The sequence below is a fragment of the Cebidichthys violaceus genome, unplaced genomic scaffold, assembly GCF_023349555.1.
Source record: "Cebidichthys violaceus isolate CVI_PGR_0920_01 unplaced genomic scaffold, fCebVio1.0.p SCAF_61, whole genome shotgun sequence".
Lineage (NCBI taxonomy): Eukaryota > Metazoa > Chordata > Actinopteri > Perciformes > Stichaeidae > Cebidichthys > Cebidichthys violaceus.
This window is the reverse complement of record NW_027176828.1, coordinates 752599-780524: the sequence shown is the minus strand read 5'-3', so window position 1 is coordinate 780524 and position 27926 is coordinate 752599. Positions and strand designations below refer to the sequence as shown.

Sequence of the window (27926 nt, the reverse complement as noted above, 5' to 3'; positions counted from 1 at the left end):
GATCCCCATCTCAACATGCTGTACTATGACTGTTTTTTTTCGACATGCTATACTATGACTGTTTTTTCACTTTTTTCGACATGCTATACTATGACTGTTTTTTCACTTTTTTCGACATGCTATACTATGACTGTTTTTTCACTTTTTTCGACATGCTATACTATGACTGTTTTTTCACTTTTTTCGACATGCTATACTATGACTGTTTTTTCATTTTTTTTAGACATGCTATACTATGACTGTTTTTAGATGCCAGTGGTTCTCAACTGGTGACTGTGGTTAAGTGGAGAGCAGGGCCGCCTATCAATCATAAGGTTGTTGGTTCGATCCCCAACTTGACATGCTACACTTTGACTGTTTTTTTCATTTTTCGACATGCTATACTATGACTATGTTTTTTTCCACTTTTTTTAGACATACTATGCCTCTAGTTCTCAACTGGTGACTGTGGGTAAGTGGAGAGCAGGGCCGCCTATCAATCAGAAGGTCATTGGTTCAACCCCAACTCCTGCTCCGTTAGTCTCATGTCAATGTATCCTTGAGCAAGAAACTTAACCCTGAAATTGGTCCTGTGGCTGTGCCTTCAGTGTATAGATAATGATTTTTTTAGACATGCTATACTATGACTGTTTTTTCCACTTTTCAACACACTATACTATGACTTTTTTAGACATTCTACTATGACTTTTTTTTTTTTTACTTTTTTTCCACATACTATACTACTACTTTTTCGCATGCATGAGTTAACTTCAAATCACAAATGGTGCAGTTACAAAATCATTTCACCTCAGGTGTATAGCACACCAACTCAAGGTGTCACTCAGAGAGAACCAGGACAATCTGATGTAGCATTTCAAAATTTAAGCCCTTCAAAATTGCGTGCATGAGCTAACTTCAAATCACATTCATGAGACAATTTGTCTGTTTTCAGATGGGATTTTAGAGGAAATGGTGCATAGTTTTGTACATTTGTACACAGAACATAATAGTTAACATCTGGATATTTGAGTTCCTTCTCTGACTATATCAAACCACTACAGTTTCAATGCAAGCTGAACTTGTCTTAAAAATACATTTTAAAGAACTGTATATCAACATCCATTAAAAGGTTTAAGATTGCACCGATATCAAACCGATCTAATTGTTTTCTCCCCAAAACTGGCAAAGTGAAAACAACAAGCGCAAGAAAAATCTAAGTCGTCTTTTATTGAAGCATTTTAAAAGAAATAAAAACCATCTACAGCATGTGTCCTGACTTTAATAATACAAGAAGACGTTCATTTGAAGTGACAGAAAAAAAAGTTTACAAACTAAAAAAATCGTAAATAAAAAAAAATATACAAGAGCACTGGACTTAAATTGTAAACAGCCTAAAAACAGGCACATGAAGGACTTAAATGACAAAGAATATGTACAAAATTGGAAGAGAACGGTGAGAAATAATATTTTTCTTCTACATATATTTGTAATCATACGTCACCATAAGTGGAACAAAAAACACTTTCTTCTTTCGACAAAGCTGGAAAAGTGTGACTGTGGTTCCCTTTGAGTGTTTCTTAAAATCGTATAAACTACCCAACAGCTCAAGCTACAGATCGGGAAAAAGTGCTGCTAGAATTCATTTTAAAAAACACTTCAAGCAAAGAATAAAAATGGGACAAGGACAAGGCATTCTGAGTTAAAAGCATAAAATCTTTCTTTGTAAAAATGTTGATTTAACACATGTAGGATAAAAGAAAAGGTCAGAGTCCGCTCGTCTTTTAACACTTGTGCATCCAATCCAACAGAAGACGTGTGCTCAGGGTCTGGCGTCCGTCTGGCAGAGGCGCGTCTGCAGCTCGACCACCACGCGCCTCATCATGCCTCCTAGCCGGTCGTGGATCTGGACGAGCTGCTGCGGGGAGCAGTAACTGAGTTCTAGCGGCGTCATGCTGCCGGTCAGCGCCTCCACCTCCGACCGCAGCCGTCCTTCGGGTTCACGTTCTCCGGCCGCCGCGTCGGGCGTCCGATTCCCGGAGACGTCGAGCTCGGGCCTCTCGTCTGCGGGAAGAGGCTCGTCCAACAGCTCTGTTGCTGTAGATGGAACGGTAGCGTTAGACTCAAGTTCTACAGAATTCAGACAAGACCGAGACTGTTTCAGAGCGACGGGTGTTTCACTTTAACGCGTGACCGTGTCGACTGATGACTCTCAACCGAATGCTAGTAGTAACTTAATGGTTGGCGTAGATAAACATCAGATGAAATTGTTTGATGGCTTTTACAATGGCTGTCGTCTACTATAAGCAACCACAGACACATTTGGCTGAGAGTCACCAGTTAACACGGTCACTGGTTAAACCGGAACACCGGTTGAGTCTACGGCTGCAAGCTATAGCATACATACATACATACATACAAAACACTTTTGGTTGTTGTTGCACTCGGATGTACTTCCGTAGCAATCTGCGTGCGCACACTTACGTATCCTCTTTTACAATCTGTAAAAAGGGTCTATATGGCACTACAACAAGGACACTGTTAGCTTAGCATGAAGGCTAGAAACAATTTGTACAGATTAAATAAATGAGATTTAACAAGTCCCCAGTGGCACAGATTTCTACCCACCTAGTGTCTCTCCTGAGGTCTTGTCCTCCTCGTCCTGGTTTTGAGGAGCACTGGTCTCCTCCAGTTCAGAGGTCATCATCTCCGTTTCATCAAAACTCTTCAACTCATCGCCACCTCGTCCTTTACGCTAGAGGAGAAGCGTTAAGATATTAAATACAAGAATTTAAACCTTCATGCGTCTTTAATATTTGTGGTGTCAACGCTGTTCGCAGCCACTGGCATACCTGTTGTTCATAACTTTTAAGCGCCTTTTTGACATTGGAGATCTTCGGGGAGCGAATTGGAAGAGTCTTGATTTCACTGGGAGTAAGAGCACTGAGGTCACCGACGGTCTTGATGTTTCTGGCTCGGACAAGCTGCCCGAAACCCCGAGACCTATGAGGAGGATCGACACCGTTAACAGATAAGATGCACCTGATAAGACAATAGATTAAATGCATCCATTATTAACCCTGTGCTGTACTCACCACATGTTGGAGGATATCTGAGGCAGCACAGCTTCTACAGGCGTAGAGCAGCCAACCAGGGCAGGATAGATACAGTCTCTGGAGACGGGCCGCGGCTCTTGGCTCATTTCGGAAATCTGGGGTGAGAAGGGTCGCATCTACCATCAGCACTAATAGCCTCCAACTGTGAACCAACACTGCAGAAGTGCTTCGCTGATGCACCAACAGAGGACTTTATGGAGCTTTTTTAGCCACCCACTGATCATACCGAGTTCACAGCACTTTAAAGAAGGGGAAGGGCCACTGGTCAAGTTGCATTGTGGGTAACATGTGTGCTATGAATGATAATCATTGCATGTGAATGTTTATAAAAAAGGTATAATAAAAAAAATATACCTTTCATACATACATACATACATACATACTTTTTAATTTTAAATATATACACCAAAGAAAACGGTGACAATACAAAAGTTGATTGTAAAAGGTGTGAAATGCATACCAGGCATTTCTTGGAGCTCTTGTAACCTGGACTGTGCAGATTTCTGGGACTCAGGATCAGCAGGCCTTTCGTTGGTGTAGTGACAAACTAGAACGAGGGGCAGAAGAGTGTCACGTTAGATCCAAGCAGACCATTTGCTTAAGAAAAAGGTTTGGATCAGAAATATGGCAATCAAGAACAATGCTGGCCTCATTCATACCTTCGGCTGCGGGATGGCGCTGCCTTTGGATCTTCTGGGGGAGTTGGTTCTGATCGCGGGGCTGCGACGATCAATGTCGTCTGCCAGTTCCTGATGTTGGATCGGATTAGCGAAAGACACGCGTCTGGACTGCAAAGGAGAAAATAAAGACTTTAATAGGAGGACATGGGGGTTTCAAATGCATTTGCAGATTGTACAAGTGCTTTGTCACTTACTTTAACAAGGGGCGAGGTAGTCTCCTCCTCTGGTGGTCTCTTCAGGCCCTTCTTAAGAATACTGGTCGATGGGGAGGCTGAAGGAGACCAGGTTCCTCTGGTCCTGCCACTGCTGGGGCTTTCGCCAACATCTGCCTCCATTAAAGCCTCTAGGTCCTTCTGCTTCGCCGGAGAATCCGAGCACATATCGTCGCTCGTCGATTCTGGGAACACTGACGCATCGCTAACGTGAGCCAGAGCAGCATCCAAGTTTGCTACTACGTCGTTCTCTTTATCGGCGGTCTGAGTTTCGTCTTCACCGTTCTCCTGTAGCGGCGTGATGCTGTCTCCGGCATTGGCCTCAACGTGTTGGGTTGTCGATTCATCTTCATTGATGGAGGCAGACTGTTCCTCCTCCTCTGAAAAAGTTGGACTCTCAATGTGGTTTTGCCCAAAGAACACATTGTGATCATCTTCAGCGCCGTCTTCCACTGGAACAACTGGATCTTCTTGGTGGGTTGAATCTGAATCATCTTGTTGTGCTTCTGCAACATTGTCCCTCAATGGGGACATAGACTCAGACACTTCTTCAGCTTTCTCCTCTGAAGACTCTGAGATCTGCAGTTTCTCAGTTGTCTCATCAGGAGGCGCCAGTGTGTCCTCAACGGATAACACAGACGAGTCGCAGGGCAACTTTTCCTGAGTCTGTTCAGAACTGATCCCAACTGATTCAAGCATCTCAGCGGATGGCAAGTTCCCAGTGTCACCTTCCTGCGAAGAGGTACCTTCCTGTTTAGAGGTACCTTCCTGTAAAGAGGCACCTTCCTGGAAAGGGGCACCTTCCTGGAAAGGGGCACCTTCCTGGAAAGGGGCACCTTCCTGGAAAGGGGCACCTTCCTGGAAAGAGGCACCTTCCAGTAAAGAGGCACCTTCCAGTAAAGAGGCACCTTCCAGTAAAGAGGCACCTTCCAGTAAAGAGGTACCTTCCAGTAAAGAGGTACCTTCCAGTAAAGAGGCACCTTCCAGTAAAGAGGCACCTTCCAGTAAAGAGGCACCTTGCAGTAAAGAGGCACCTTGCAGTAAAGAGGCACCTTCCAGTAAAGAGGCACCTTCCAGTAAAGAGGCACCTTCCAGTAAAGAGGCACCTTCCAGTAAAGAGGCACCTTCCTGTGAAGAGGCAACTTCCTGTGAAGAGGCAACTTCCTGTGAAGAGGCAACTTCCTGTGAAGAGGCAATCTCAATGTTCGAGTTCTTTTGCATTTGCTCTTTGGGAGGCGACACACTGAGCGAATCGCTCTTCTTTGTGTCGTCAGTCTCAGTTTTCTCTACAACAGCATCAACCTCTACCTCCATCTGTGATTCTTCATTACTTTGCTCCTTAGAGTTACATGTAACCTGGAGCGATTCAGAATCCTGCAAGTCTTGGGATGCCTGTGAATTCTCTAAATCTGTTGTATTTTGAGATTCTGTGCCTTGCGACTCAGCCTTTTGAGAAGAATCAGAATCATCCTTTACCGTACCCTTATTCATTTTACCTTCTTTAGATTCAATAGTGAGAGGACTTGGAAGAGAAGCTCGAGGTTTCCTTCCTCTCTTTTTGGGCACAGGGGGATTTTCTTTGACCTCTGAGGATTCAGACTCTGAGGATTCTTTACTGGCTACAGGCAACGCCGGAGAAGATCTTCTTCTTGAGTTTTTGGCCCTGCCTTTGGATGATTCTGCTGATCCTGCAGTCCCTAATGATGGAGAACTCTCTGGGGTTGCGGTAGGACTCGACTTTGACTGCTCGTCTTGTACCTTGCTCCTTCTGGTCCTACCTGCAATTCCGGCCTCTGACTGACCGACAGCTGCCTGAGAATTTTCACTTTTATCTTCAGACCCTGCTTCCTCAGATGATGCCTTGCTTCTTCTGGATCGACGCAGAGACTGGCTATCAGAAGAGGGTGTGATCACTTGAGAGTCCTCTTGACTAAGGCTGTCATCTGTGCTTTCACTTGTTTTTAGTTTGTCTTTGACCTCAGATTTATTCACCAACCTTTCTGTTGCGTTTGTTCCATCTTGGGACTCTTTATTAGCTGGAGAAGCAGCGACTATCTGAGAATCTCTCGCTTGGGATTGGCCACCAGTTTGAGAGGAAGGAGTGATAGTTTGAGAATCTTTTTGCTTAGTACTATCTTTTTCAGTCAGAACTACAATCTCAAACTCTTGGGATTGGCCACCAGCTTGAGGGGAAGGAGTGATGGTTTGAGAATCTTTTTGCTTATCACTATCTTTATCAGTCTGTTCTACATTCTCACACTCTTGGGATTTACCACCAGTTTGAGGGGAAAGAGTGATAGTTTGAGAGGAAGGAGTGATCGTTTGAGAATCTCTCTTTGGCTTACTATCCTTTTCGGCCTGTTCTAACGGCTCGTGTTTGGCAGGTTGGCTGGACGCTTCCTTGTCAGGCAAAACCTTTTTCTTCATTTCACCACCCTCCTTGGTCTCCAATGTTGCTTTACTCCGCCGTCTTTCCCTACCCTGTGACTGGCTTTCGTTATCAGATTGCAAGTCAGATTGGCTGGAGTGAAGCCCACCGGTGCTTCTCCTTTTGGGTTCAGGCTTATCAAAGAAATCATCTGAACTACTGTACAGCTTGATCTTCTTGCGTACCTTTCCCTGTGAGTTGGTTTGGCTCGACTCACTCTTGCCCCTTTGAGACCTTGTTCGTAATTTGCCACTGTCCTCCTCGGCAGCTTGCATACTTCTCGTATTTCGTCTGCTTTGCACCGAGCCTGACTTTGGAGAATCACTTTTAGGTTCCTCTCCAGAACGTCTCTTTTTCGGGGGAGTGTATTTCTCTTCCCGGTCTTCAGGGTCCTCTCCGGGCAGCTGAGGTCTGACTCTGTAGCGTCCAGACCGTCTTGGTTCGTCTGGAGAAGTTTGAGAATCATCCAGAGATGGTTGAGATTCCTCTTCCTGGCTTGAGGGTTTCATTTCCTCTGATGAAGAAGCCATTTCCGTACCCCCTTTGCCCTCCACTTCAGTCTGAGTGTCCGGGATGACGTCTTCGTCCTCTGTTGGGTCGCTGGGTAGTCTCTCAGTCAGCCTTACTGGCTCACTTTTTCTCCCAGAGTCTTTTGGCCTTACAGGGGACTCAAGGGCATTGTTCACAGGACGCTGCGAGTTCATGTTTCCTGTCTGGGAAGACTGGGAATCCTGAGAGTCAGGACCAGTGGATGTCTGGGAAGCCCGAGAGGACGACTTCCTGCTGGTTTTAGAGCGTTCTTGGCTATTGGGAGTCTTTAAGAGGGTACCTGAGAAGGTGGACGCACTGCTGGGACTGACAGGTTTTCCCTCAGCATACTTCTCCAGGGTGATGAAGGACTGACGGCGACTGTTGGGTTTCTGTGGTGTCCCCGAGACCAAATCTGAAGACGCAGAGATGTTAGGACTTGTGCCTTCCGTAGACTGCAGGTCCAAGTCTTCTGCTCTAACATCACTCTTAGTATTATCCTCCATAGAAACATCTGCTGACTCAGGGATAATCTCCCCCTGCTGCTGGTTTTCTGGCAGGTTCTCTACTGCTTCTGGACTGGCAAAATCTTGAGTCTCTTCTTCTTCATCATCATCATCATCTTCCTGAGGAACCTGGAAGAAAACAAATGCTTAAAAATAAATACAATTTCAAAGATGGAATATGTACACAATGCAATTTTCACTAAAGACTAAAGACTAGTTTTAAATGACGATCAAATCGTGATGAGAACGTTGCAGTGCTCCAAAAACATGACTCGTATAAAACAACAAGAATATTCTGGGTCTCACTAACCTAATCTGCGTGTGAAAGAACACAACATGAAAATAAATTAACATGTTTTTTTTAAAGACATTTGTGTATAATGTTCATAATTTACTGTAATTTCATGCGCTGCAAGAACATTTGGGAGCTCTTCCCCCATGTAAATCAGAATGCCTCCTGGATGCCACATGGGGAGGTAAAAAAAGGGGAGGAGACTCTGGAGCAGAGCCACAACACACTGGAGAGATTACACAACTGGCCAGGGACAACTAAAGACCACCCCCCCCCCCCCCAAGATCGCAACAACTCCAGGTTAAAAAAAAAACTGCAGTTGATACCAAAAAACACTTGTGCTGTGTTTGCAAGTAACAATGTACAAGGAGTGTTTTTGTTTGATTCATTCTGGCTTCGGCAGAATGAGAGTGGAGTCTTTCCTGGCAGTGTTTTTTATTTTTTTTTACCTTGATGAGGTTTGTGCATTTCTATTACCTTGCCAGGAGCCTCTTTGGTTTCCTTGTCAGCTTGTTCGGTTGCCAGTTTGTCTTTGGTTTCCTCGTCAGCTTGTTCGGTTGCCAGTTTGTCCCTGTAAGGAAAAAAACGTTTCATTATACAAATGCTGTGTTGGTGCGAGAGCGCAGGAATCGATCTGGACTCTGGTAGCTCAGGACTTACAAAGAGTCGTCTTGACTCTGTGTGTACTGGGTGAAAACCGAGGTATCCAGAGAGGCATCGAGGTTGTTGTACATGGCCGGGATGTCGACCCTGTGTGCCAAAGCAAACATTAGCTCTACACCAGACTGGCAACATGGACGGTTTGAATGCATTTCATAAAAAAACGCCACTGATGGAACAATCAGACAAGAGGACAAATCTGACCTTTTAGTCCTTTTCACCTCCTTCTGGTGCTCCGTCAGAACTCGCTCCTTCGTCTCCGGAGGAATGAAGACGAAGTCGATGGAGGCCTCTTCCTCCAACACTCCTCTGGGAGGAGGCTTAGGGGAGCCGAAGTCCAGCTTTGTCTGTTGGAAGGTGGGATGATGAGCCAAATCATGTCTGAATGGACGATACAGTGGCATCGCAACAAAATGCTTCCTCTTATTGCAAAATGGGAGATTTCCCCATTTTATTTTAACATTACACACTCCCTTCTTGATAAAACAATGTGCCAACACAAACAGGTGACTCTGTATAAAGTGTTATATAGTGTGTAAAATATGTTTGCCTCTAATTTATGTCCCAACGATTTGCGCAACACGACACGTTCCTCGTGAAACCCGGTCCGGTCCGAGTCTGAACTTACAGAAACCGACTTGGAGGCCTTCGTGGAGCCGCCGTCCTTCAGCTCAGCAGACTTCTTCAGCAGCGAGTCCCTCTTCCCCACGGACAAAACCGGCATCCCACTGAGATTTGTTTCCAACTGGGAGCTCTCACTCTAAAAAGAAAAGACACAAACAAGATCAGCCACAAACAACAACAACAACAACAACAACAACGTAGAGAATATTACTTAAAAATCACAACACAACTCACAGAGTAAGGTCCACTGAGCTCATCAGGAACACAGACAAGCTCAAAGCCAGGAAGAATGATCGGGGTCTTCTGCTTCACTTGGCTCAATATTGGTCTGTGTAAAGAAAACGGCAACTTTTAAGGTCGCTGTAAGCCCGCCTAAATAAATATGTTTTTTTTCGGGGGTCTGACGAACATGATTAAACGTACATTTGGCCTTTTGCTGAGAGGGTCAGAAACGTGAACGCGGCATTAAAATGTGACCCTGAGGAGGTTCGGTTCTTACCTGATCTCATCGGGGTACGTGAGGCTGACGGAGTTGCCGAAGGTGGCGTTCCAGAACTGGGCGACTGAGGAGCGCAGCTGCTTGTTCTTGTGAGGAAACGACACACAAAGCAGAGGAGACAGCAGAGCCAGGAGCTCGTCGTCGTACGCCAAAGCGCCGCGGGTCTGCAGGCAGCCGAGAACGTCGCAGAGAAGCTTCTCCAGCTGAAAGAGAAAAAAGGAGATATTTACTACTAAAAATGAAAAAAAAAAAAGAGAAGAAGTACAAACACGTGTGCAGCCGTCTGACGGAGAACCCACCTTTCCCAGAAGCTGTGAGGAGAATGTAGGCGGCTCACTGGCCGCTCGTTTGTAGAAGAGGGCGACGGGTTGAACCAGAGAAGTCAGAGCTTCCTTGATCGTGTTGGCGAGAGCGAGGTTGGCGAAGAGGGCCGACAGGATGGAGACCAGGGCCAGTCCCGTGGCTTCAGAGGAAGAAGCCTCGGCGCCCTCCAGGTAGACCTCGAGACACTGCACCAGCAGGGCCTGGAAGGTGGACAGGTTCCCCAGGACCTTGTTCCTCTTTCTCGTCCAGTTCACCGGAGTGTGAGGCGCTGCAGGAAAACGAGAGCGAATAAAGGATTCAAATTTCTCAAAATTGAATCCCAAGCTTGATGAGTGAAATGAGGCGAGCTTAAAAAGTTCTCTTACACTTCAGCTTTTGCTGAAACTGAGGCGTGAACGGCGAGAAGTCCACACACTCGACCATGACCTGGAGGATACTGGCGACGGCATTTAACGTAGAAGGAACCTGGAGGATCAGACGGCATCAACAGGTTTGCCGATTACTCACGACGTCACCGTATCTCTGTGGTCATTGTCTCCCCCCCCCTCTCCTCTCTCTCCTCCACTCACCACTAAAGCTTCTCTGTCTATTGCAGCCGTCATCTTGGCGCAGAGCTCCTCGCAGCAGATGTTCTCCTCGGCCGTGACCACCAGCGCAGAGCAGCGGGCGAACACCTTGTAGAGCTTGGACCACGAAGACAGCATCGACTTCTGGGCCGCCTGAACAAAAAAAAGACAAGAAATGAAGTGAAGACAGGATCAGTGCAGCGTGGCCTTTTAAAAAAAAATAAAAAGGGACAGTCAAGAAGGTCAATCAAGAGGAGACCTGCTGTAGCGGCGTGCCGTGTAGCAGGTGTGTGATGGGGAACAGCAGGGCAGAGTTCATGGCGCTGAAGTTGTGCTCCAGAGCGTCACCTTGGTTGACTTCATTAGACTGTGTAAAAAAAAAAGAAGAAGAAATGATTGAGAATGTTCCTTTAGTGCTCTGCTGGCAAGCTCACCAAAACCAGTCCGTCAAGAGGAACCGCATCACAGTAAAGTATTTTATTATATTTAGAAATCAGCTTTAACCGACAGCAGCTCCGCTCGCTGTGCTTTCTGTCAGTTACTAACATTAATAAAGTTAATTTAAACTGCTGCAAGCTCGGCGGTAATTCAGATGATTCTACTTTCGTCCTTCACTTCCTGCTTGCAAAGTAAAAGGTTCTGGTTCCTTCCTTCCGCCCACCTGTGTGATGGTGTCGGTGAGCGGGCCGACCATCGCGCTCCACATCCTCCACAGCTGCTCCTTGTTCCGCACGGAGCCGGTGCTGCGTCCGATGGCGCCGAGCACCGCCTCCCCGAACGCCAGAGGGGACGTGGGGCCCGACAGGCCGCAGCCCACCAGCGCCTGGAGGCACTGAAAGAACCTGAGGACGCCGAGACAACGAGCAACAAGACATGAGCCGTAGAGCAACACGACATGAGCCGTAGAGCAACACGACATGAGCCGTAGAGCAACACGACATGAGCCGTAGAGCAACAAGACATGAGCCGTAGAGCAACACGACATGAGCCGTAGAGCAACACGACATGAGCCGTAGAGCAACACGACATGAGCCGTAGAGCAACAAGACATGAGCTGTAGAGCAACAAGACATGAGCTGTAGAGCAACACGACATGAGCTGTAGAGCAACACGACATGAGCCGTAGAGCAACACGACATGAGCCGTAGAGCAACACGACATGAGCCGTAGAGCAACAAGACATGAGCCGTAGAGCAACAAGACATGAGCTGTAGAGCAACACGACATGAGCTGTAGAGCAACACGACATGAGCTGTAGAGCAACACGACATGAGCTGTAGAGCAACAAGACATGAGCTGTAGAGCAACACGACATGAGCTGTAGAGCAACACGACAAACCAATATAACTCAACAAAATGTTTAATTTGATATTTCTAGTGGAAAAAGCACATCCTGTAATTTACATTTGCACTGACAGAGGGCACCAAACTAATATCTATAATGCATTAGTACTGTGTGTGTGTGTGTGTGTGTGTGTGTGTGTGAGAGAGCGATAGAGCGAGCGCAAGAGATAGAGAGAGCGAGAGAGAGGAGAGCGAAAGATAGAGCGAGAGGAGAGCGAGAAAGAGAGAGAGAGAGAGAGAGAAATAGAGAGAGCGAGATAGAAAGAGAGCGAGATAGAGAGAGCAAGATAGAGAGAGAGAGAGAGAGACATAGAGAGAGCGAGAGATAGAGAGAGCGAGAGAGCGAAAGATAGAGAGCAACAAAGAGAGCGAGAGAGAGCGAGATAGAGAGTAAAATAAAAATGAAACCATGTTCTCTTTTGTCTAAATATATTAAGTTATGTGAGCACAGATTAAACGGACATGAATGAATGATGATGATGATGATGATGATGATGATGATGATGATGATGATGATGATGATGATGATGATGATCAGACTCACCTCTCGTCCTCCATGTAGGCGGAGAGCAGGCTGCTGTTGTAGAGGAGAAGAATGAGGAACAGAGCCGGCGTTCCCTGAGGAATGAAATACAAAACGTTAACCGATCCTCTTCTTACGGACTACGGAACACGTGCTCAACATAGAACATAGAGAGACAAGCGCTCACATTCAGAACATCCATCTTGCCCACTTGATAGGAGGCGGAGCCGAGGACTCTCTGGGGAAGACCTTTCACTGTGGCTTCAAACAGGATCTGAGCGGAAAGACGTTCGGATTTTAGACAAATTCAACAACTTTAAGAAAAACTGTAAGTGGAAAAAAAATCAAATTCAAAAGATACACAAGCAAGCAGAGCTTCACTGAAACAGTAAATCAATGAAGAAATCATCACTAAAAGTTGACAAATTAGATCAAATCGTCAATTTTTTTAAGAGAAAAAAAAAGTTGTAATTGGCCTTTAAAATAGAAGTTAAAACAGACAAAATGACTCTTTAATAATTATGATATCAAAAGCCTCAAAAGGTCTTTAGTGCATCATTAAATACTACCTGTTTGTGTGTAAATATGGATTGTTTTTGAGGATCATAACACCTCCAGAGAGACATGGATGATGAGAGGAGTTTGGATCTCAGTCTTACCAGAACTTTGTCTGCAGGCAGAGCTTCCGAGGCGACGATGCTCTGCAGAGCCTGAAGCATCAGAGTCAGCGCTTCGCCTCCCTGACGATCCTTCTTACTGCCTGCTGACACCAGAGACACTCATCAGCAAGAAGCACAAAGACAAAACACAAACAATTTTAATTTATTTTAAAGGCTAAGACATCATCGGGGACGAACCCCTCAGTAGGTTTTTTATTTCCCTCTTCATGGCGGTCCAGACCACCAGGGTCTGGACCGCTCTGACTTAAACTGATGCGACAGTGAGAGTGGGCCGGGGCAGGAGACGAGGACGGGGTCTCGCCGGGTTCCTCGTCCCGTAATGACGCAGAGCCCGGATACCCAATCACGAGTGCTCTATGTGGAGCTGCGAGGCGGGAACCACAACTTTAAAAAGATCCCCGCACTGCTGAGCAGCCCCCACAACAACAACAACAACAACAACAACAACAACAACAACAACAACTTAAAACGCAGCAGGAACATCACATGTGGTCTACAGAAGAAGAACACGGTGTTTGATTGAAGATCTCACCAGATTCTATGGTCAAGTTGACGAACCGGACGAGACTCGTCCATAAAACGGCCAAAAGAGAATCTGGAGGAAGAAGAGATTCACAGTCAGGTGATCCGCCAGAGGCGCAGAGAAACTAGACGACCTCGGCGAAAATCGATTTGAGCTGCGTTTACCCGGAGCGTCTTTGCCGACGTTGGCGACTCCGTCTCTGACGTTGGAGGTGAGCACGGCCGCGTGTTTGGCGAACGAGGAAGCGCCGGAGAGGAGCGGGTGGGTCAAAGGTTCTGGAACCAAAAACAGAGTCAGGTTTTTAAATACTTCATCTACGACAGCGGACCGACCGGAGGGTATTTTTTACGACCATTTGCTGGATTATTTATTTAAGACGGGCTCTCTCGACTCTCACCAAGACTCAGGTTGAGTTTCTTCTTTGCCGCCGTGGGGATAACATCTGGACCCAGGAAATAGTGGAGCAACATCTCCAGGCCCAGCAGCTGGATGGAGGGGAAGGTGGCGGGCATCTGGACGCTGGAGTTCAGGCTCAGCCGAGACGTATTGGCCGAACCGTTGAAGCCTGCTGTACGAGGGAAGAATAAATGAAAAACACAAATAACGGTCTCTGTCGATGTCTGAGCTCACGCTGATGCAACTTCAGTGCGAGTGTGTGTGTGTGTGTGTGTGTGTGTGTGTGTGTGTGTGTGTGTGTGTGTGTGTGTGTGTGTGTGTGTGTGTGTGTGTGTGCGAGCGTACCGGACTTGGGCGTGCCCGGCGCGCCGCCACCGCCGTTTTGACCGACGGCTCTGGAAGGGGTTCCTGGGACCGAAGAGGAGTCGGATCCAATGGTGCACTGGAGCAGAGGAACGGAAACCTGGAGGACGACGAATCACAGGTTCAACAGGAGGAGAGATATTTAAAAACAGAGACACAGAAGGACAGGGACAGAGACGGGCGTCTAAACCTGATCAAAGTTGGGCGACAGGTTGGGCCCGAGCTGGACCACCAGGTACCACCACACCTCCACCTTGGTGAGCAGCAGCGCCTCCGTCCGGACGTTGATGGAGGCGAGCGGCTGCATCAGGAGCTTCACACGCTTGGCGCTGCACAGGATGTCTTCAGGACGCGAGAAAGTAAAAAAAAAAAGAAACTCATGCCGTGGAGAGACTTCAGAGGTTAAAATACAAAAAAAAAAAAAAACGTGGGACCAGAGAGTCCGTGGCTCACCTGGATTGAGGGCGAAGTTGTCTATGAGGCTCTTCCAGGCGATGAAGGCGATCTTCTTGATGGTGGGGGAGGAGCTGCGGAAGCCGAGTTCCTCCAGATGCAGCAGACTGTTGATGAAGGGACCTCCTCTGTGCAGCAGCTGAGGAGGAAACACATCCGCTGTAACCAGATAATAACTATACATGCTCTGCAAATGAAGACTAATGAGAACACATGCAGACACTTTACCTTCCCGAGCAGTTTCACAAATAAAGGCCAGAGCTTCAGGACATTGGCTTCATTCTTGGACATGAAAAGCTTCTGGAGCTCTGGGATCAGTTTCTGTAAAAAAAAAAATCAAAGTTACTCAAATATTTACAGGATCTGCCGGGGGCCCCGAATGCGTCCAGACGTTCGCCAGCTCACCGAGGACATCATGGGCTCGATGACGCCGGCCACCTCCATCTGCTTCTCCAGGAGGAGGGGCATGCCCATCTCCACGGCCGCCGCGGCCCGGAGGCGCACCTTGGACGCCGAGTGGACCACCAGCGGGACGACGAGCTTCGCCCACCTCAGCGCCCCGTCGCCCATCTGGGCCGGCGCTTGCTCCAGCATCCTTTAAAAAAAAAAGAGAAAAGAAAACACCGGGAACCATCACACACACAACTCTGACGTATGTAAGCCGGATGTCATGTTTGTTAAGATAACCTCCATCCTATAAAAGCAGCTTCTCTCGCTCCTTTACCTGATGATGACGTTTAAGGCCTCGTGCTCCATCACCACCGACTGGATGTCCTCTCTGCTCCACACGCTCTCCAGAGTCCCCAGTATGCACGGCACCTGAAGAGCGAAGCGACACGGGTGAATACAGCAGAACCACCACCCCACCACCCCACCCCCCCCCCCGGTCCTCAGTCCTGCTTCACTGGATTTAAGCCTCTGCAGACGCTCACCTTTCGGCCGACCACGTCCGGAGGAAAGCTCTGTTTGGAGACGACCCACAGCGCTCTGGTGCACGTGTTCTTATCCGCCGACTTCACCACCAGGGAGCAAAGAGCCGACAGTATTTCTGCCGCAAAGGTTTCTGCAAAAAACCAAGATAAAAGAGAGAGAGAGAGAGAGAGAGAGAGAGAGAGAGAGAGAGAGAGAGAGAGAGAGAGAGAGAGAGAGAGAGAGAGAGAGAATCACCCTCTGCAGCGTTTACACTCGCATAGAACGTAGTGGTTGAAATGTGGTGCTTCACATACCGGGCACTCCTGAGACAATGTGAGAATGGTACAAACAGAAGCCTAAAGCTTGCAGCGCCGCTTGGCTCAGCTCTGCGGTCGGACTGGTTATGTGAGCCTGGAGACAAAAAGCAGAGTTATGCATCGTGGATTAAGGGATTATATTAAAAAAAAATATGGAAGATGTAGGAGGTTCCTCACGCTTCATATGCATAAATGATGTCCAAAGGAAAAAAAAGAGACTCACCAAGATGGCTTTACCCAAACGAGGAAAGTGCTTTTCAACCGCGGGAAGAAACTGCCGGCCTTCCTCTCCGCTGAGCCGACTGGAGAGAGAGAGAGAGAGAGAGAGAGAGAGAGAGAGAGAGAGAGAGAGAGAGAGAGAGAGAGAGAGAAATATATATAGATTATTGTCGTATTCTAGTTGCGAATGAGGCGACGCATCCTCTCTCGCGTGTCCAGAGGATGTGCCGAAAGCGGAAGCAGCCGGCAAACGCACTTGGCGATGGTGAGGTAGGCGTCCGTCTGCTCCGACTGTCCCGCGGCGCCGTCCTCCAGAGACTCCAGCAGGGGGAGGAGGCCGGAGCCACTCGGAGGCTCCGCCGTCGCCATCATTATCGCTCGCCTCCGCAAGGGCCTCTAAAAGAGGAAGAGACGCAGAGAAGAGAGGATGGAGCGAAGGCTTATGCATTCTGTGTCATTGTCCTTTAACAACGCTGATGTATTTGTACAGTAATAAAGTGTGTGTGTGTGTGTGTGTGTGTGTGTGTGTGTGTGTGTGTGTGTGTGTGTGTGTGTGGCCTGTATTGTGCACCTCTCAGAGATGACCTCATGTAAGGGGAATAAGCACCTTATTACCTTATTATAGTGACTCACCTCAGTGAGATGAGTGTGGATCTGTGGCCACCCTGCACCGTACCCAGAGCTGTGGACAGGAGATCAGATGAAGACAGGATCAAGGGTTAAGAGAAGGACAGGCTGTGTGCGTGTGTGCGTGCGTGCGTGCGTGCGTGTGTGTGTGTGTGCACCCTTCAAAGTTTGGTGAAACATCTGTTTGGCCGCTACCAGAGGCCACACTTCCTCTCGGACACCCAGAGGAACCAAAACAAAGTCTGACAAGTAGTGTCCTGCAGTACATTCAAAGAAAACACACACACACACACACACACACACACACACACACACACACACACAGTAGCTACGTGACTATAACCCTGACACGGGGACTAGTACGAGTCTCGTGTCTCCAGCACTAGCAGCCTGCTAGCGTCCACTAGCTTTAGCTCCCCCCACCGAGTGTGCGGCTAGTTTAATGCGGGAAACCAGGGGACTTAACACCGGGGGGGGGGGGACACCGCCTCACCCCCCGGCTCTCACGTCCTGCGTTTTTGGTGTTAGCGTCACCAACAGATGCAAAAACAAAAAAGGTAACGGACAAAGTATTTACACTTTCGACACTAACGGAAACACTGCTCACCTCGGAGTTCGGGACGACACGACAAGAAGCAGAAGGAAGGACACAGACACACCATCGAGACCCGGGAGGAACAACCAGGGACAGCGGCGGCCGTCCCGTTCACTCTCCGCTTGTTTTTACGGTCGATATCTTTGGCCTCCTTCTTCTTCTTCTTCTTCGTCTTCTTCTCCTTCTTCTTCTTCTCTTGTGCTCTTGTTGCCCCGCGAAATTTGCTGGCGCCAAACCACCACGCCGACGTACAAAATTTACCTTCGACCCCGCATACGTCACATCCGGGTCCGCCCATTTAGCTCCTTATAAGGAGAGGAGCGAGCGCCGACGAGTGTTGTTTGTTAATACCAGTAATAATAAACAACAGCAAGGCAGTTTGAGGCGCATTAAACGTCAAATACAAGAAGATAAATGAATATGAAGTAGATAAAATAGATAAAAAGCACAGTACTCACATCGTGTACTTGGCCAAGTAATACCACAGTGTAGAAATACACAGTTACAAGTAATATTCTTTGTTTTAAGAGGTGTCATACGTCACACAATACATAAATCATACTCTGATGACAGTTGTGGGTCTAAATCTAATAAAATCACATCCACACAGAATATTACTCTCTGGATTATTAATGCCAAAATATATTTTCTTCCAAACTCAATCAAATATATATATTATATATATTGCTATATTTTAATATCTTAAATGTGTTTACAAGTAAACATCCTGCATTCAAAAGGAAAAGTACAACGTTTTAGCTCAAAATATACTTAAATAATAAGTATATATGTGTATAGATATGATAATTATTGATGCATTAGTCGCTTTAACGTTGCAGCTGGTAACGGTGGAGCTCACTTTAATTGCTCTATTTATTGCTGTGTAGTTCTTTTCTTTTAAATCTATAATTTATTGCATCATAATTATATTTGTTCACAACGACTCTTACTTTCATACTTTTATGTTTTATACAGTTTATGATTCATCACCAGAGAGAGTGTAATTATCCATAGCAGTGAATGAGTATTATTGTGTGTATTGTTATGTGTGTATCATTAGTCTTTTGGAGGGTTGGTAAACAGACTGACTGCGTGTATATAGCTCTACAACATCATAAAACCAGTGTTTATGTGTATGGAGGTGTGAATATACGGACCAGTGGAGGCTCATAAAAGCAAAGAAGCAACATTAATAGTTAACCCGAATATTCAGGAACAATGGTTGGCTGTGAAAATGCTTTGCAGTGTGAAAGTAAATGAAAAATATAGTTTTAATAAAACAGAAAAGCAGGTTTGTTTTCCATAAAGTCAACCTCAGGATGAGCTGAACACAAAGTCAGGATTGTTTATTTAATCTGGATCGTAAGATCAGAAACGTCAACGCCACGTAATGACAGCATTATGTCTTTAATCAGCTGTAAAGACATTATTAATTACAGTACGCAGCATCAGGATTAATAACGCGTCGGTCAGTGGAAGTAGCGCGTGTGATTCTGTGAAACCAGAGACGCGTTGAAGGCGACGTACTGGAGCTGGAAGCCGCCGGCCGTCACCGACGCGTCAGAGAGGAACTTCAGCGTCATCACGTTTCCTGTAAAAACAGAAAGAAAAAAAAAACACACACACCGGAGACCAATGATCAAGAGGTCCGTCAGGAGACAGAGCAGCAGAGCAGCAGAGTGCGGAGAGAGGAGGAAGGACACGTCACCTGTGCTGATGATGTCGTCAGGTAGATAATCTCCGCAGAATCTGTGAACAAACAGGGATTCATAAAAGACGTATTCAAATTAGACTTCAGGTCTCTACAGTTCAAACACATTCAGTATTTTTATTATTCATCATGTCAGAGATTAAATGAACAAAAACCTCTGTTACGTGATTTCATTTGATGCTTTTAATGTTTCAATATAACTGATTTTGACAAGTATTTCGTAAAAATCTATATTTCCAATAACAAAAATAATTCCTTATTCCTACTACAATTCCTAATTTTTTTTAAACAATGGGAATTGGACCTCCACTGAGTGTTATTACTGTAATTCATGTACTTACTTATCTTTTATAAATTGTTTTAATGTAGAATGTTTGCATGTTATGCTGTAAACTTATGATGCTTTTTGTCTCTTTTTAGGGGGAAACAGCAGATCAGCAGTCGAGGCCACGTTAAGTGGAATACATCATCATGTGGAAGTTGGGAAACTGAAGATTAATCTGAGGTTGCAGCTCAGCAGTGTGTGTCAAGTTGTTCCCGTCATAAATCATCAAATTAGAACATTATGCTGGTAGCACATGGTGGCCATAAAACCATGCCCAAATGTGTTGCAGCCGTATTTTGTTTCGATACATTTTGTTGCACAAGTTTGGTGCTAAATTGAACCATCTTTGACCGCTCAATCAAAAATCCCTCTAATATAGGGAACACCATAAAAAAAAAAGTCCATGTTCTGATTTGGTATCAACAACTTTTGACATCTGGAGATTTTCTGCAAGAATTACATTTTTTAGCCAATTGGATGTTGAGCACTTCTGTTCTGGAAACAGCTGTAAAACCCTCCTTATTGTCAATATATCATAATATACATTAGAAAACCACACATCCTCTGAAGGACCTTGTCCTCTTGTTTGTGGTTGTGAAGTTTCACGAGGCTGTGATCAAACCTAGAGCTGATTTTATACGTAGACTTCAAGTTTAACACAAATGTAAAATGGCCGCTGTGCGGACTAGCATCATCGATCATGAATACAACTGGGCCCAATGGATCCGCTAGAGTCCCATCTTTCCAGTAATACCTAATGTATGCGTTTTCAAAAGACTGTTCAGGGACCCCAGTGTGCAGAAATATTCAAATGCACCATTTTATAGAAAAGGCGGATATAACACAAACCCATTTTTATTCACATATCTTGAGGTGAGAGGTTCAGGGAACCCCTGTGAAGATGGTCATGCCAGGGTTTTGTCCCCCCCAAAGTTCAGAACCTTGCAGTCTCTTAAACCAATCGTATACCTGTCTACACTTTGCCCTTCCTCACATTGGCCCTGTGAAGAAGTTTTGGGAGCTATAAGTTTCGGACACTCACCTCCCAGCGAAGCCGGAGATGTCGTCGTAGCTGTCGAACACCTCCAGGTAATCCGCCAGACACCCCACGTCCTCCTCCACATCGAACTCCAGGAAGTGGAGGTGGATCCTCTGGCCCAGGCGCGCACGGATGTGCCAGTAGCAGATCTGCTCGTCCTGGTACTCCTCAGGGAAGCCAGCGGACTGAATGATCTTCTGCTGGTCCGTCAGAACCCCACCGCACTCTTTGGCTGTGAGACACGGGACGAGATGGACGGGTGATCGGCACGTGGGAAAGCAACAAGTGAACTGCTTCTATAGCAGCTGCTACTGCATCTTTATGTTGAAGGAAATTATTTATTTATCACGATCGGTGCATTTCCGTGGGGTTTATTTTAATCATAGACAACATGAAGCACAGACGATCGGAGTCTAAACATACCAAGAGATGTAGAATATCATCTTGACCCGTGCATACCAGAGCGTCTGTGCAGCTCGTTAGTGAAGGAGCTTCAGAGAGCGTCTCGGTGTAAAGCGGCGCCTGGCACCGCCGCACGAGAAAACAGCCTCGTAAAGGTGAAATGCGGGTTGGCAAGAGTTCCTCATTGACTCGGGTGACCAATCAGAAAACATCCCCGATCCACCACGGTTTCAAAGAAGTCGATGGCCTTCACATTTCCAGATCACGCTTACGCAAATAAGAGTTTGAAGTTGTACCTAAGAAGCAGAGTTCTGTTGTTTTTGAATGCATCAGTGCGTCAAGAAAACCACAACACCACTTCAAAAGACGACTCCTAAATTCAAAGGAATGTTACAAAAGGTACTGTATGAGCCACACATAAAAAAAATAAATAAAAAGTAATAAAAAAGAAAGCAACTCCCCCACACGCAAATGATTACTTGGTCCATTCTGTATCGCAGCTCAAACACTCGCCAACTGCTGGAAGAGCAATAAGTGGGAGAGAATTTAAAGAGAGAAGCGTGCGTAATTATTCAACTTTTTGGATTCCGAGATGACGTGAATCACGAGTTATCATGCAGCAGCTTGACCGATACGACTTTGGTTTATTAATGTTGTGTAGCAATAATGGGGAACAAAGTTTAGAACACATCTGAATGCCTGGTATGAAGTCAAGCGGAATCAACCGCATGTACTCCCTCCTTGCTGGCTGAGTTGAAGATATTACATCTGAAATGTGATAAAGGGTTTATAAGTACATGCCAACCAGTGAGCATTCTTATTTAACTGCAGCAGTGTGTCCCTTCTGTGCATGTGAAGCGTTGTGGTTTTGGGGGGGGGGGGGGGGGGGGGGGGGTCTGTCTCTTGCGTGTGAGCTCTGAATGAATTCAGTATAGGAAGAAAAAAAGCTTTTTTGTTGAATGAAGGAAATGAAACACACATTGTAGCCTGGTGACAACTAGACGTCCAGCAGGGAGAAGACATGTTGTTTCTCATTTGTGACAAAGTAAGCTTGTACATCCGTCAGCCTTTGGTGACGGATGTACAAGCTCTCGCCATCTTGTTGTTGTTTTTTTGCAACCAGAAGTGACACAAGAGGGTGGAGCTGAGGACAACAGAACACTGAATACGGCGTTTTTATACCATGTTGTTTTATGGTCTGTTTGACTCTAAATGGAGCATAATGTACTAAATGAACATCATGCTGTATTGAAGAAGACTGTAAACTAGAGATTGAGACCATAAACTCAGGTTTACAATGTTTACTGAGGGAATAAATCAAGAGAGAAGTAGAGTCATTTTAGACTAGACTTCTATACAACCAGAGGAGTCGCCCCCTGGTGGACACTAGAGAGAATTCAGGTTAAAAGGTACTTCAGCATCGGCTTCACTTTTCAAAACAGGATGTTTTTTCGCCTGATGTCAAACCCATAAATTATTAGAAATAAGTGTTGCAATAACATAGTTTGTCCACCAGAGAGCTCCTACAGTGTATTTTTCTTACATTAACTGTCCTGCTCAGTACATACAACACATTGACTTTAATTACTGAGTTTAAAGCTGCTATATTCGGTTGTTCTAGATTAACAATTGGCCAAAAATACTGTATGTAATTTTTTTCTTGCAAATTCATGACTTATAATATTATAATCTCAAAGAATGTTATAACTTCTTTTCCTCGGAAAATGTAATTTTTTGTACATTTGCAGGTTGTAAAAACACCGGATCATTGAGCCGTGGTTGTTTTTGAATCCACTCCCTCGCGGTGCCGCCTGTGTGTTATCACAGCTACTCCACTGACATCTCATCCATCACTGAAGTTCTTTACGTCCTCCGGGTTTATTCTCGGTCCCGTCATGACAGCTCACAGCGTGAGATTGTGGCTGTGAGTCTAGACCTCCGTCCCGCTGCTGTGGTTAAGATCTCCACATCATCCCTCACGTTTGGACGGTGAAACGTCCTGAGTGGAGTCTGTGGAGCCTCAGACTCGCTGGCTGGTATTAACCTGACGTCTCCCCCCCCCCCACTGGGACGTGACCACAGCCGTGCAGTCATTGCTTCCTCTTTAAACCAGAGATTCTACTTTAAAGAGTACCAGCATCAGTGCCACAGATACCACTACAAGTAAAAGTCCTGCATTTGAAATGTTGCTTTTAACAAGTTGGTAAACATTCATACATATCAGCGTTAAAACGTGCTGCACAAATCAGCAGTTGAACGTGTGTTTCCGCCCCGTAAAACATTTTCATACTTGAAACTGTACGTTTAGCAAATCTACAAATATAAAGTTTCTTTTTGGCCACTTGATGGCAGCAAAAAAACAGCTGCAAAGTCGAGGCCGACATATTTTCGCCTCGTAAAGTCGATATGACGAACGCGAGCTCCATCTTCTTCACCGGCTAGTCTCTAACTGCGCCCGTCTGCTGTTTGGTTGATGGGAGGAAACCAAAACCGTACATTTGCGGCCCAGAAAAACCCCAAACGATCAGCAGAACTGTAGAGCGGTCGGGTGATGATTCTCTGTGGGTTAATCCGCATAAAGTGAGGCGAGTACAGTGCCTCAGTAAATGTGCGTGAGCCAGTACTCACAGTCTGGGTTGTAGCAGTACACGTCCCATCGCTCGCTTTTGTTCCGCCTGTGTCCGTAGTCGACGATGCCGACCTTCCCAAAGCCACAGTTGGCTCCGGGTTTGACGATGGGGTAGCCGACGTGTCCTTTGTCGAACCATCCGGCGGCGCACACGTGGAAACCTGAACAAGAGCGGGAAAAATGAGGGCCTTCACGCCACCTCTCAAAGTCACTGATAATGAAGTGCTTTATCGCGGGAAGGTCCTTCTTTCAACTCTGCCAGCCTTCAAACGCCAAAACCTGGATAAGAGCTTTTCCTGGTGGCCAGCAGTCTTTATTTAGTTGTTTTTTTTTAGAGTTTTAGCTCAGAGTTACAATCAGCAGACCCCAAAACCAGATCAGCCCAGATAACGGAGGGACCTCCCAGGTGGGGAGACGGGCTCGAGTGGCTGCGTTCAATCTCGGCGCCCGAGAGAAGCGGCGACGTTACCCACCCAAGAAGGCGTTAACAGGCTCCTACAATACTCTCACATGCTTCCCAACGACTCTTTTCCCACCGTGAAACATGTGAACCTTCCGTGTTTTTTTTCCTTTTCTTTCTGCATGTTAAAAGCGTTCCAGCTGGTGCAAGGGGACGCATCGAGGGATGTTTAATGTGCTTCATGGGAGAAAGGTAAACACAACCTTCCCTGCTTTCATTCGGCGTTGAGGAAAGAATCTGTCTGATGACTCATGACCCCCCCCCCCCCCCCAGTAAATCTGCAGGCCCTGCATGTGTATTGTCACAGACCTATTTGACGAGCCGCCTCCAGTTGTTCGTAAGTGGCCAGCTTCCCTCCCTCGTATTTGCAGACGGACCTGGCCTCTTTATACGTCAGCTGGTATCTCCCTTTGCGTGATTCCCGGTGGTAAACTCCAGCTGCTTGTTCTGTCAAACAACGGAGGGAGAGAGAGAGAGAGAGAGAGAGAGAGAGAGAGAGAGAGAGAGAGAGAGAGAACAAATAAAGCTGCTACCACAGTCTGAAGTAAAGCACTGCAGTAAAGAACACAGTACTGTAACTTTATACTTCTGCTCTACTACATCAAAGTAACTATTGTACTTTTCACTCTTTAGTTCCTTCACAGATTACAGGGTTTTTTTCATCCCCTCCCCGTCCAGTGACAACCACGTATCTCCAGATGTGTTGATGTCGAACGTTTGTGATGAACTGAAGGATGACGTGTTTCCTTTAAGCTCCTCCTTCTTCTTAAAATGAATAAACTCTTTTTAGAGATACGAGGTTCTCACAGGACAGAGACTCTGCAAACATGATGATCTTATAGAATATGATGCTTTGAACAGGATGTAAAGGAGGATATTAATATTATCATAGAAACATCTGATATAGTGAAAGACTTTACTGCACTATGAGTACTTTTACTTTTCATACTCTAAGTACATTTTGCTCATAACATACTTCAGTGAGGAGTCGATGCAGGACTTTTTTACTAAGGAGAGAGGGTATAACTGTGTGACGTTTCCTTTTCTACATTTGGGAAGTTCCCCAACAATCACTTGTTCACTTGTTCTGTGCTCTCGTCAGCAGGCAGTCCTCTGCTTGATCCTGTTTGGGCTTTACACACACGCACGGCTGCAAAAGAACTTGGCACGAAACACTGAATTTGGATCCGTTTATTAACCTGTTCGACGAATGCCTTTCACTCTAATTACACTCTGGAGCTCACTGCGACAGGAAGCCACTGCCCCTCTCTCACCCCGATCGGGTTCTTCACAAGAAGAGAGAAAAGACTGAGAACTTCAGAAAAGAAGAATGAACAAGAGAAAAATGCTGTGCATGCGATTCAGGTAAGGTGAGCACCATTATATCAGTATGGAACACATGTTCTGTAACTCTCCACTTCACCTCGTGAAAACATCAAGTACGAGGTTCATAGAGTGAGAGTCAGAGGTGCATGTGGAGCGACCCCTGTAGCTTGTAAGAGTTATATTTCACACATGAAGAGAGACTCTGCTGTGATATCATTTCAGCGAGTAGTTCTAGGCTGGTTTATTCCCAGAGCTACATAAATACAGGCCTATGAATCGGCGGAACATCTTTTCGTCTGAGATGAAGTCGTTCCTGCTTGTTTGCTGGCCTCCTGCAGCACTCAGCCAGGCCATAATAAACATGCATACTTCCCCACAGTGTGCCTTTGTGTGAGGCTATTTGTTGCTCAGGTAAAAGCAGTAGACCGAGGGGGAAATAAAGGACATACATTTCATTCAAAAGTGTGCTCAAAACGTGCTGAAGTGCAAAGCGGCACTGGTTTTAAAAAGAAAAGGTGGAAACAGAAGTGTGATGAATGAAACAAACTGCAGATTGTAGTTTAGCAGCAAGTCTACGACAGCCAGAGAAGAAGCGCGTATTTACCCAGCCATATGGAGTTGTGAAATATTCCGTTCCTGTAGCCCCACGCCTGCGCCTCCTTCAGCAGGAAGCCGAGTGTCCAGAGGAGAGCGAAGAAGCGCATGCTGCCGCTCTCAGTGCGCAGCTGCTCTCTCCAGATGTTTCCAGGAGCTCGTTCCTCTGCCCCTCTGCGGAGGGCTTTATAAAGGACGCTGCTGCTGCTGCTGCTGCCCCCCCCCCCCCCCCCGACAGAGGTGGGGGATCTGCCTTACTCAAGTACTGCAGGTAACGTACTTTGAGAAGTTGCCAATAAAGTTGCCAATATTGCACATTTATCTGACAGCATGGGGTTTGCAGCTACATGACACGCTCGTGAAATATGCGGTTTCATTATTAAAGGTGGTTTAAAGACTTTTGACACACATCTAAAATACAGATTTACAGAGATTCATGTGTGGATTATTAAACACACAACATAAAGACACAGTGTGTGTGTGTGTGTGTGTGTGTGTGTGTGTGTGTGTGTCTCTCTCTACATGGTTGTTGGAAGCCAGGCTGCAGCATCTGAAATGAGACAATAGAAAAGCTGCTTTTATCTCACATTTCTTCCCTTTCACTGTCCTTGGATCCTTGATTGATGCCGTCACTATAATGTAATGTTATTGTTGTAATATAGATGATGCAGCACAGGACACTGGTAGGCATGGTATATTGCTGAATAAACGAAGCGGAGCATGACACCATGTGGGGCTTTTTTTTTTTTCTTCTTCTTCTTCTTCCAGATGTTTAGCGTCTCCCACAGCTTCAATAATGATATACACCACCAGGAAGCAGCGCACGAGGGACTGGGTGTTCCAGCAGTTAGGAAACCGATAATCTAAGTTTCTGAACAGCAACCCAACGGCTGGTCCAAAGCACTGTTTCTTGATTAAAAAAAAAAAAAAAAGATGATTAAAGCTGCTCTAATCACCCAAATCGGCAGCATTCTTCAACTCCTGGTTTTACCTTTCATGGCCCCACAACATGTAGTTGTAGCCTAAACTCTCTGTTGAAGCCACTGAACACTATACCCGCTCAGTGCCAAGCAGCAGACTGACACGGTTAGAGACCAGCTGGTGAACACAGAGGAGCCTTTAGAGACTAAAGAGACAGATATTCCCTTAGAGAGTCGGTGGGAGACCAAAAACAGAGCAAAAAGAGAGCAAATGTACGTTATCCAGGCAGCCAGAAGTATCCAAATGAATACTAATGTTCTTCAGAATCAGAAACTGTGTATTGCTGAGTATATTACGCATACAAGGAATTTGGTGAAAATAGGAATTTGTGACAGAATTTGTACAACTTCATTGAGGCTTTATACTCATTTATTTAAGCCATACGGTCTGGATGGAGTAACTCTTTTGGTGGAGTCATGGGTGGTAGTGACCCGTGGTGTTGTGTTACTGACAGACAGTGTATATATATATATATATATATATATTATATATATATTTGGTGTCCAACAATGAGGAATGCATGAAATACTTCACCTTTTAATACCACCCTTGAAAAAAAAAACCGCATTTAAATATTTAGACGCTGAATTCGTTGACACAATGTGTTTTTTTCTGGAGCAAAGCTTTCGTAAACAATGAGATACCTCAGCGTGCAACATGATATCTCCTTTCCCTAGAATCATAGGTTAACACACACACTCTCACACTCACACTCACACACACACACACACACACACACACACACACACACGTCAACGACTGCTTGGTCAAATTGTCCTGAATGGGTCCAGATCTGCAGGGAGGAAATGATCTGTACCTTCTTATTTCTCGGCGAGCCTCTCCTTTCAAACCCACTCGCGGAAAGTCCGTCTCAGACGCAGTAATTGCGACAGACTGTACATACGGCTGCATTTTAACAGCGGATGCATCACCATTTCCATGTGTCCAACAGCTACAGCGAGACAAACGGGTTACTCAGTAGTCTGCATCACGATTAAACAACAATTAAAAGCACTGTATCATCATGACTACTGACATCATGTCTGTCATGAGCAATAAATGCAACAAAAACATGTTGAATGTGGTCAGAAATAGG

The 27926-nt window shown here is 45.9% G+C and overlaps 2 protein-coding genes across 3 annotated transcripts; both read right to left on the bottom strand.

The window, feature by feature from the left end:
* Positions 1-1186: 1186 nt before the first annotated feature.
* Positions 1187-17619, bottom strand: rif1 (replication timing regulatory factor 1). 2 transcript variants are annotated; one of them, XM_068734130.1, is made up of 36 exons: positions 17376-17619; positions 16775-16823; positions 16398-16537; positions 16146-16224; positions 15920-16016; positions 15626-15756; positions 15418-15512; positions 15099-15288; positions 14922-15014; positions 14694-14832; positions 14431-14582; positions 14223-14340; positions 13879-14049; positions 13646-13756; positions 13491-13553; positions 12938-13038; positions 12466-12552; positions 12300-12373; positions 11073-11253; positions 10671-10778; positions 10415-10564; positions 10211-10310; positions 9821-10113; positions 9522-9724; positions 9257-9350; positions 9027-9158; positions 8603-8745; positions 8399-8488; positions 8216-8309; positions 3967-7575; positions 3752-3880; positions 3553-3639; positions 3072-3187; positions 2829-2979; positions 2605-2731; positions 1187-2073 (listed from the first exon to the last, which is right to left on the bottom strand). In XM_068734130.1, the coding sequence occupies exons 3-36, from the start codon at positions 16511-16513 to the stop codon at positions 1799-1801; spliced, it is 7899 nt and encodes a 2632-aa protein (XP_068590231.1). In that variant the 5' UTR covers positions 16514-16537; positions 16775-16823; positions 17376-17619; the 3' UTR covers positions 1187-1798. The 2 variants fall into 2 exon arrangements, with proteins under 2 accessions (XP_068590231.1, XP_068590232.1); XM_068734131.1 differs by having other exon boundaries at positions 13879-14046.
* Positions 17620-18683: 1064 nt separating this feature from the next.
* tnfaip6 (tumor necrosis factor, alpha-induced protein 6) lies at positions 18684-26014 on the bottom strand. Its single transcript, XM_068734148.1, has 6 exons — positions 25860-26014; positions 24239-24376; positions 23469-23630; positions 20442-20670; positions 19072-19112; positions 18684-18954 (listed from the first exon to the last, which is right to left on the bottom strand). Exons 1-6 carry the CDS (start codon positions 25957-25959, stop codon positions 18833-18835), a joined length of 792 nt encoding a protein of 263 aa, XP_068590249.1. The 5' UTR covers positions 25960-26014; the 3' UTR covers positions 18684-18832.
* Positions 26015-27926: the final 1912 nt, after the last annotated feature.

Excerpts from the sequence above, each read along its gene's own strand:
- rif1 (XM_068734130.1), bottom strand. The coding sequence starts at position 16,513 with ATGATGGCGACGGCGGAGCCTCCGAGTGGCTCCGGCCTCCTCCCCCTG. Across the intron at positions 9,351-9,521 it reads ACGTACCCCGATGAGATCAG|ACCAATATTGAGCCAAGTGA; the intron begins GTAAGAACCGAA and ends TTCTTTACACAG. Across the intron at positions 7,576-8,215 it reads CCAAAGAGGCTCCTGGCAAG|GTTCCTCAGGAAGATGATGA; the intron begins GTAATAGAAATG and ends GTTTTCTTCCAG.
- tnfaip6 (XM_068734148.1), bottom strand. The coding sequence starts at position 25,959 with ATGCGCTTCTTCGCTCTCCTCTGGACACTCGGCTTCCTGCTGAAGGAG. Across the intron at positions 23,631-24,238 it reads GGAGGCGGCTCGTCAAATAG|GTTTCCACGTGTGCGCCGCC; the intron begins GTCTGTGACAAT and ends GCTCTTGTTCAG. Across the intron at positions 20,671-23,468 it reads GTACTGCTACAACCCAGACT|CCAAAGAGTGCGGTGGGGTT; the intron begins GTGAGTACTGGC and ends CGTGTCTCACAG.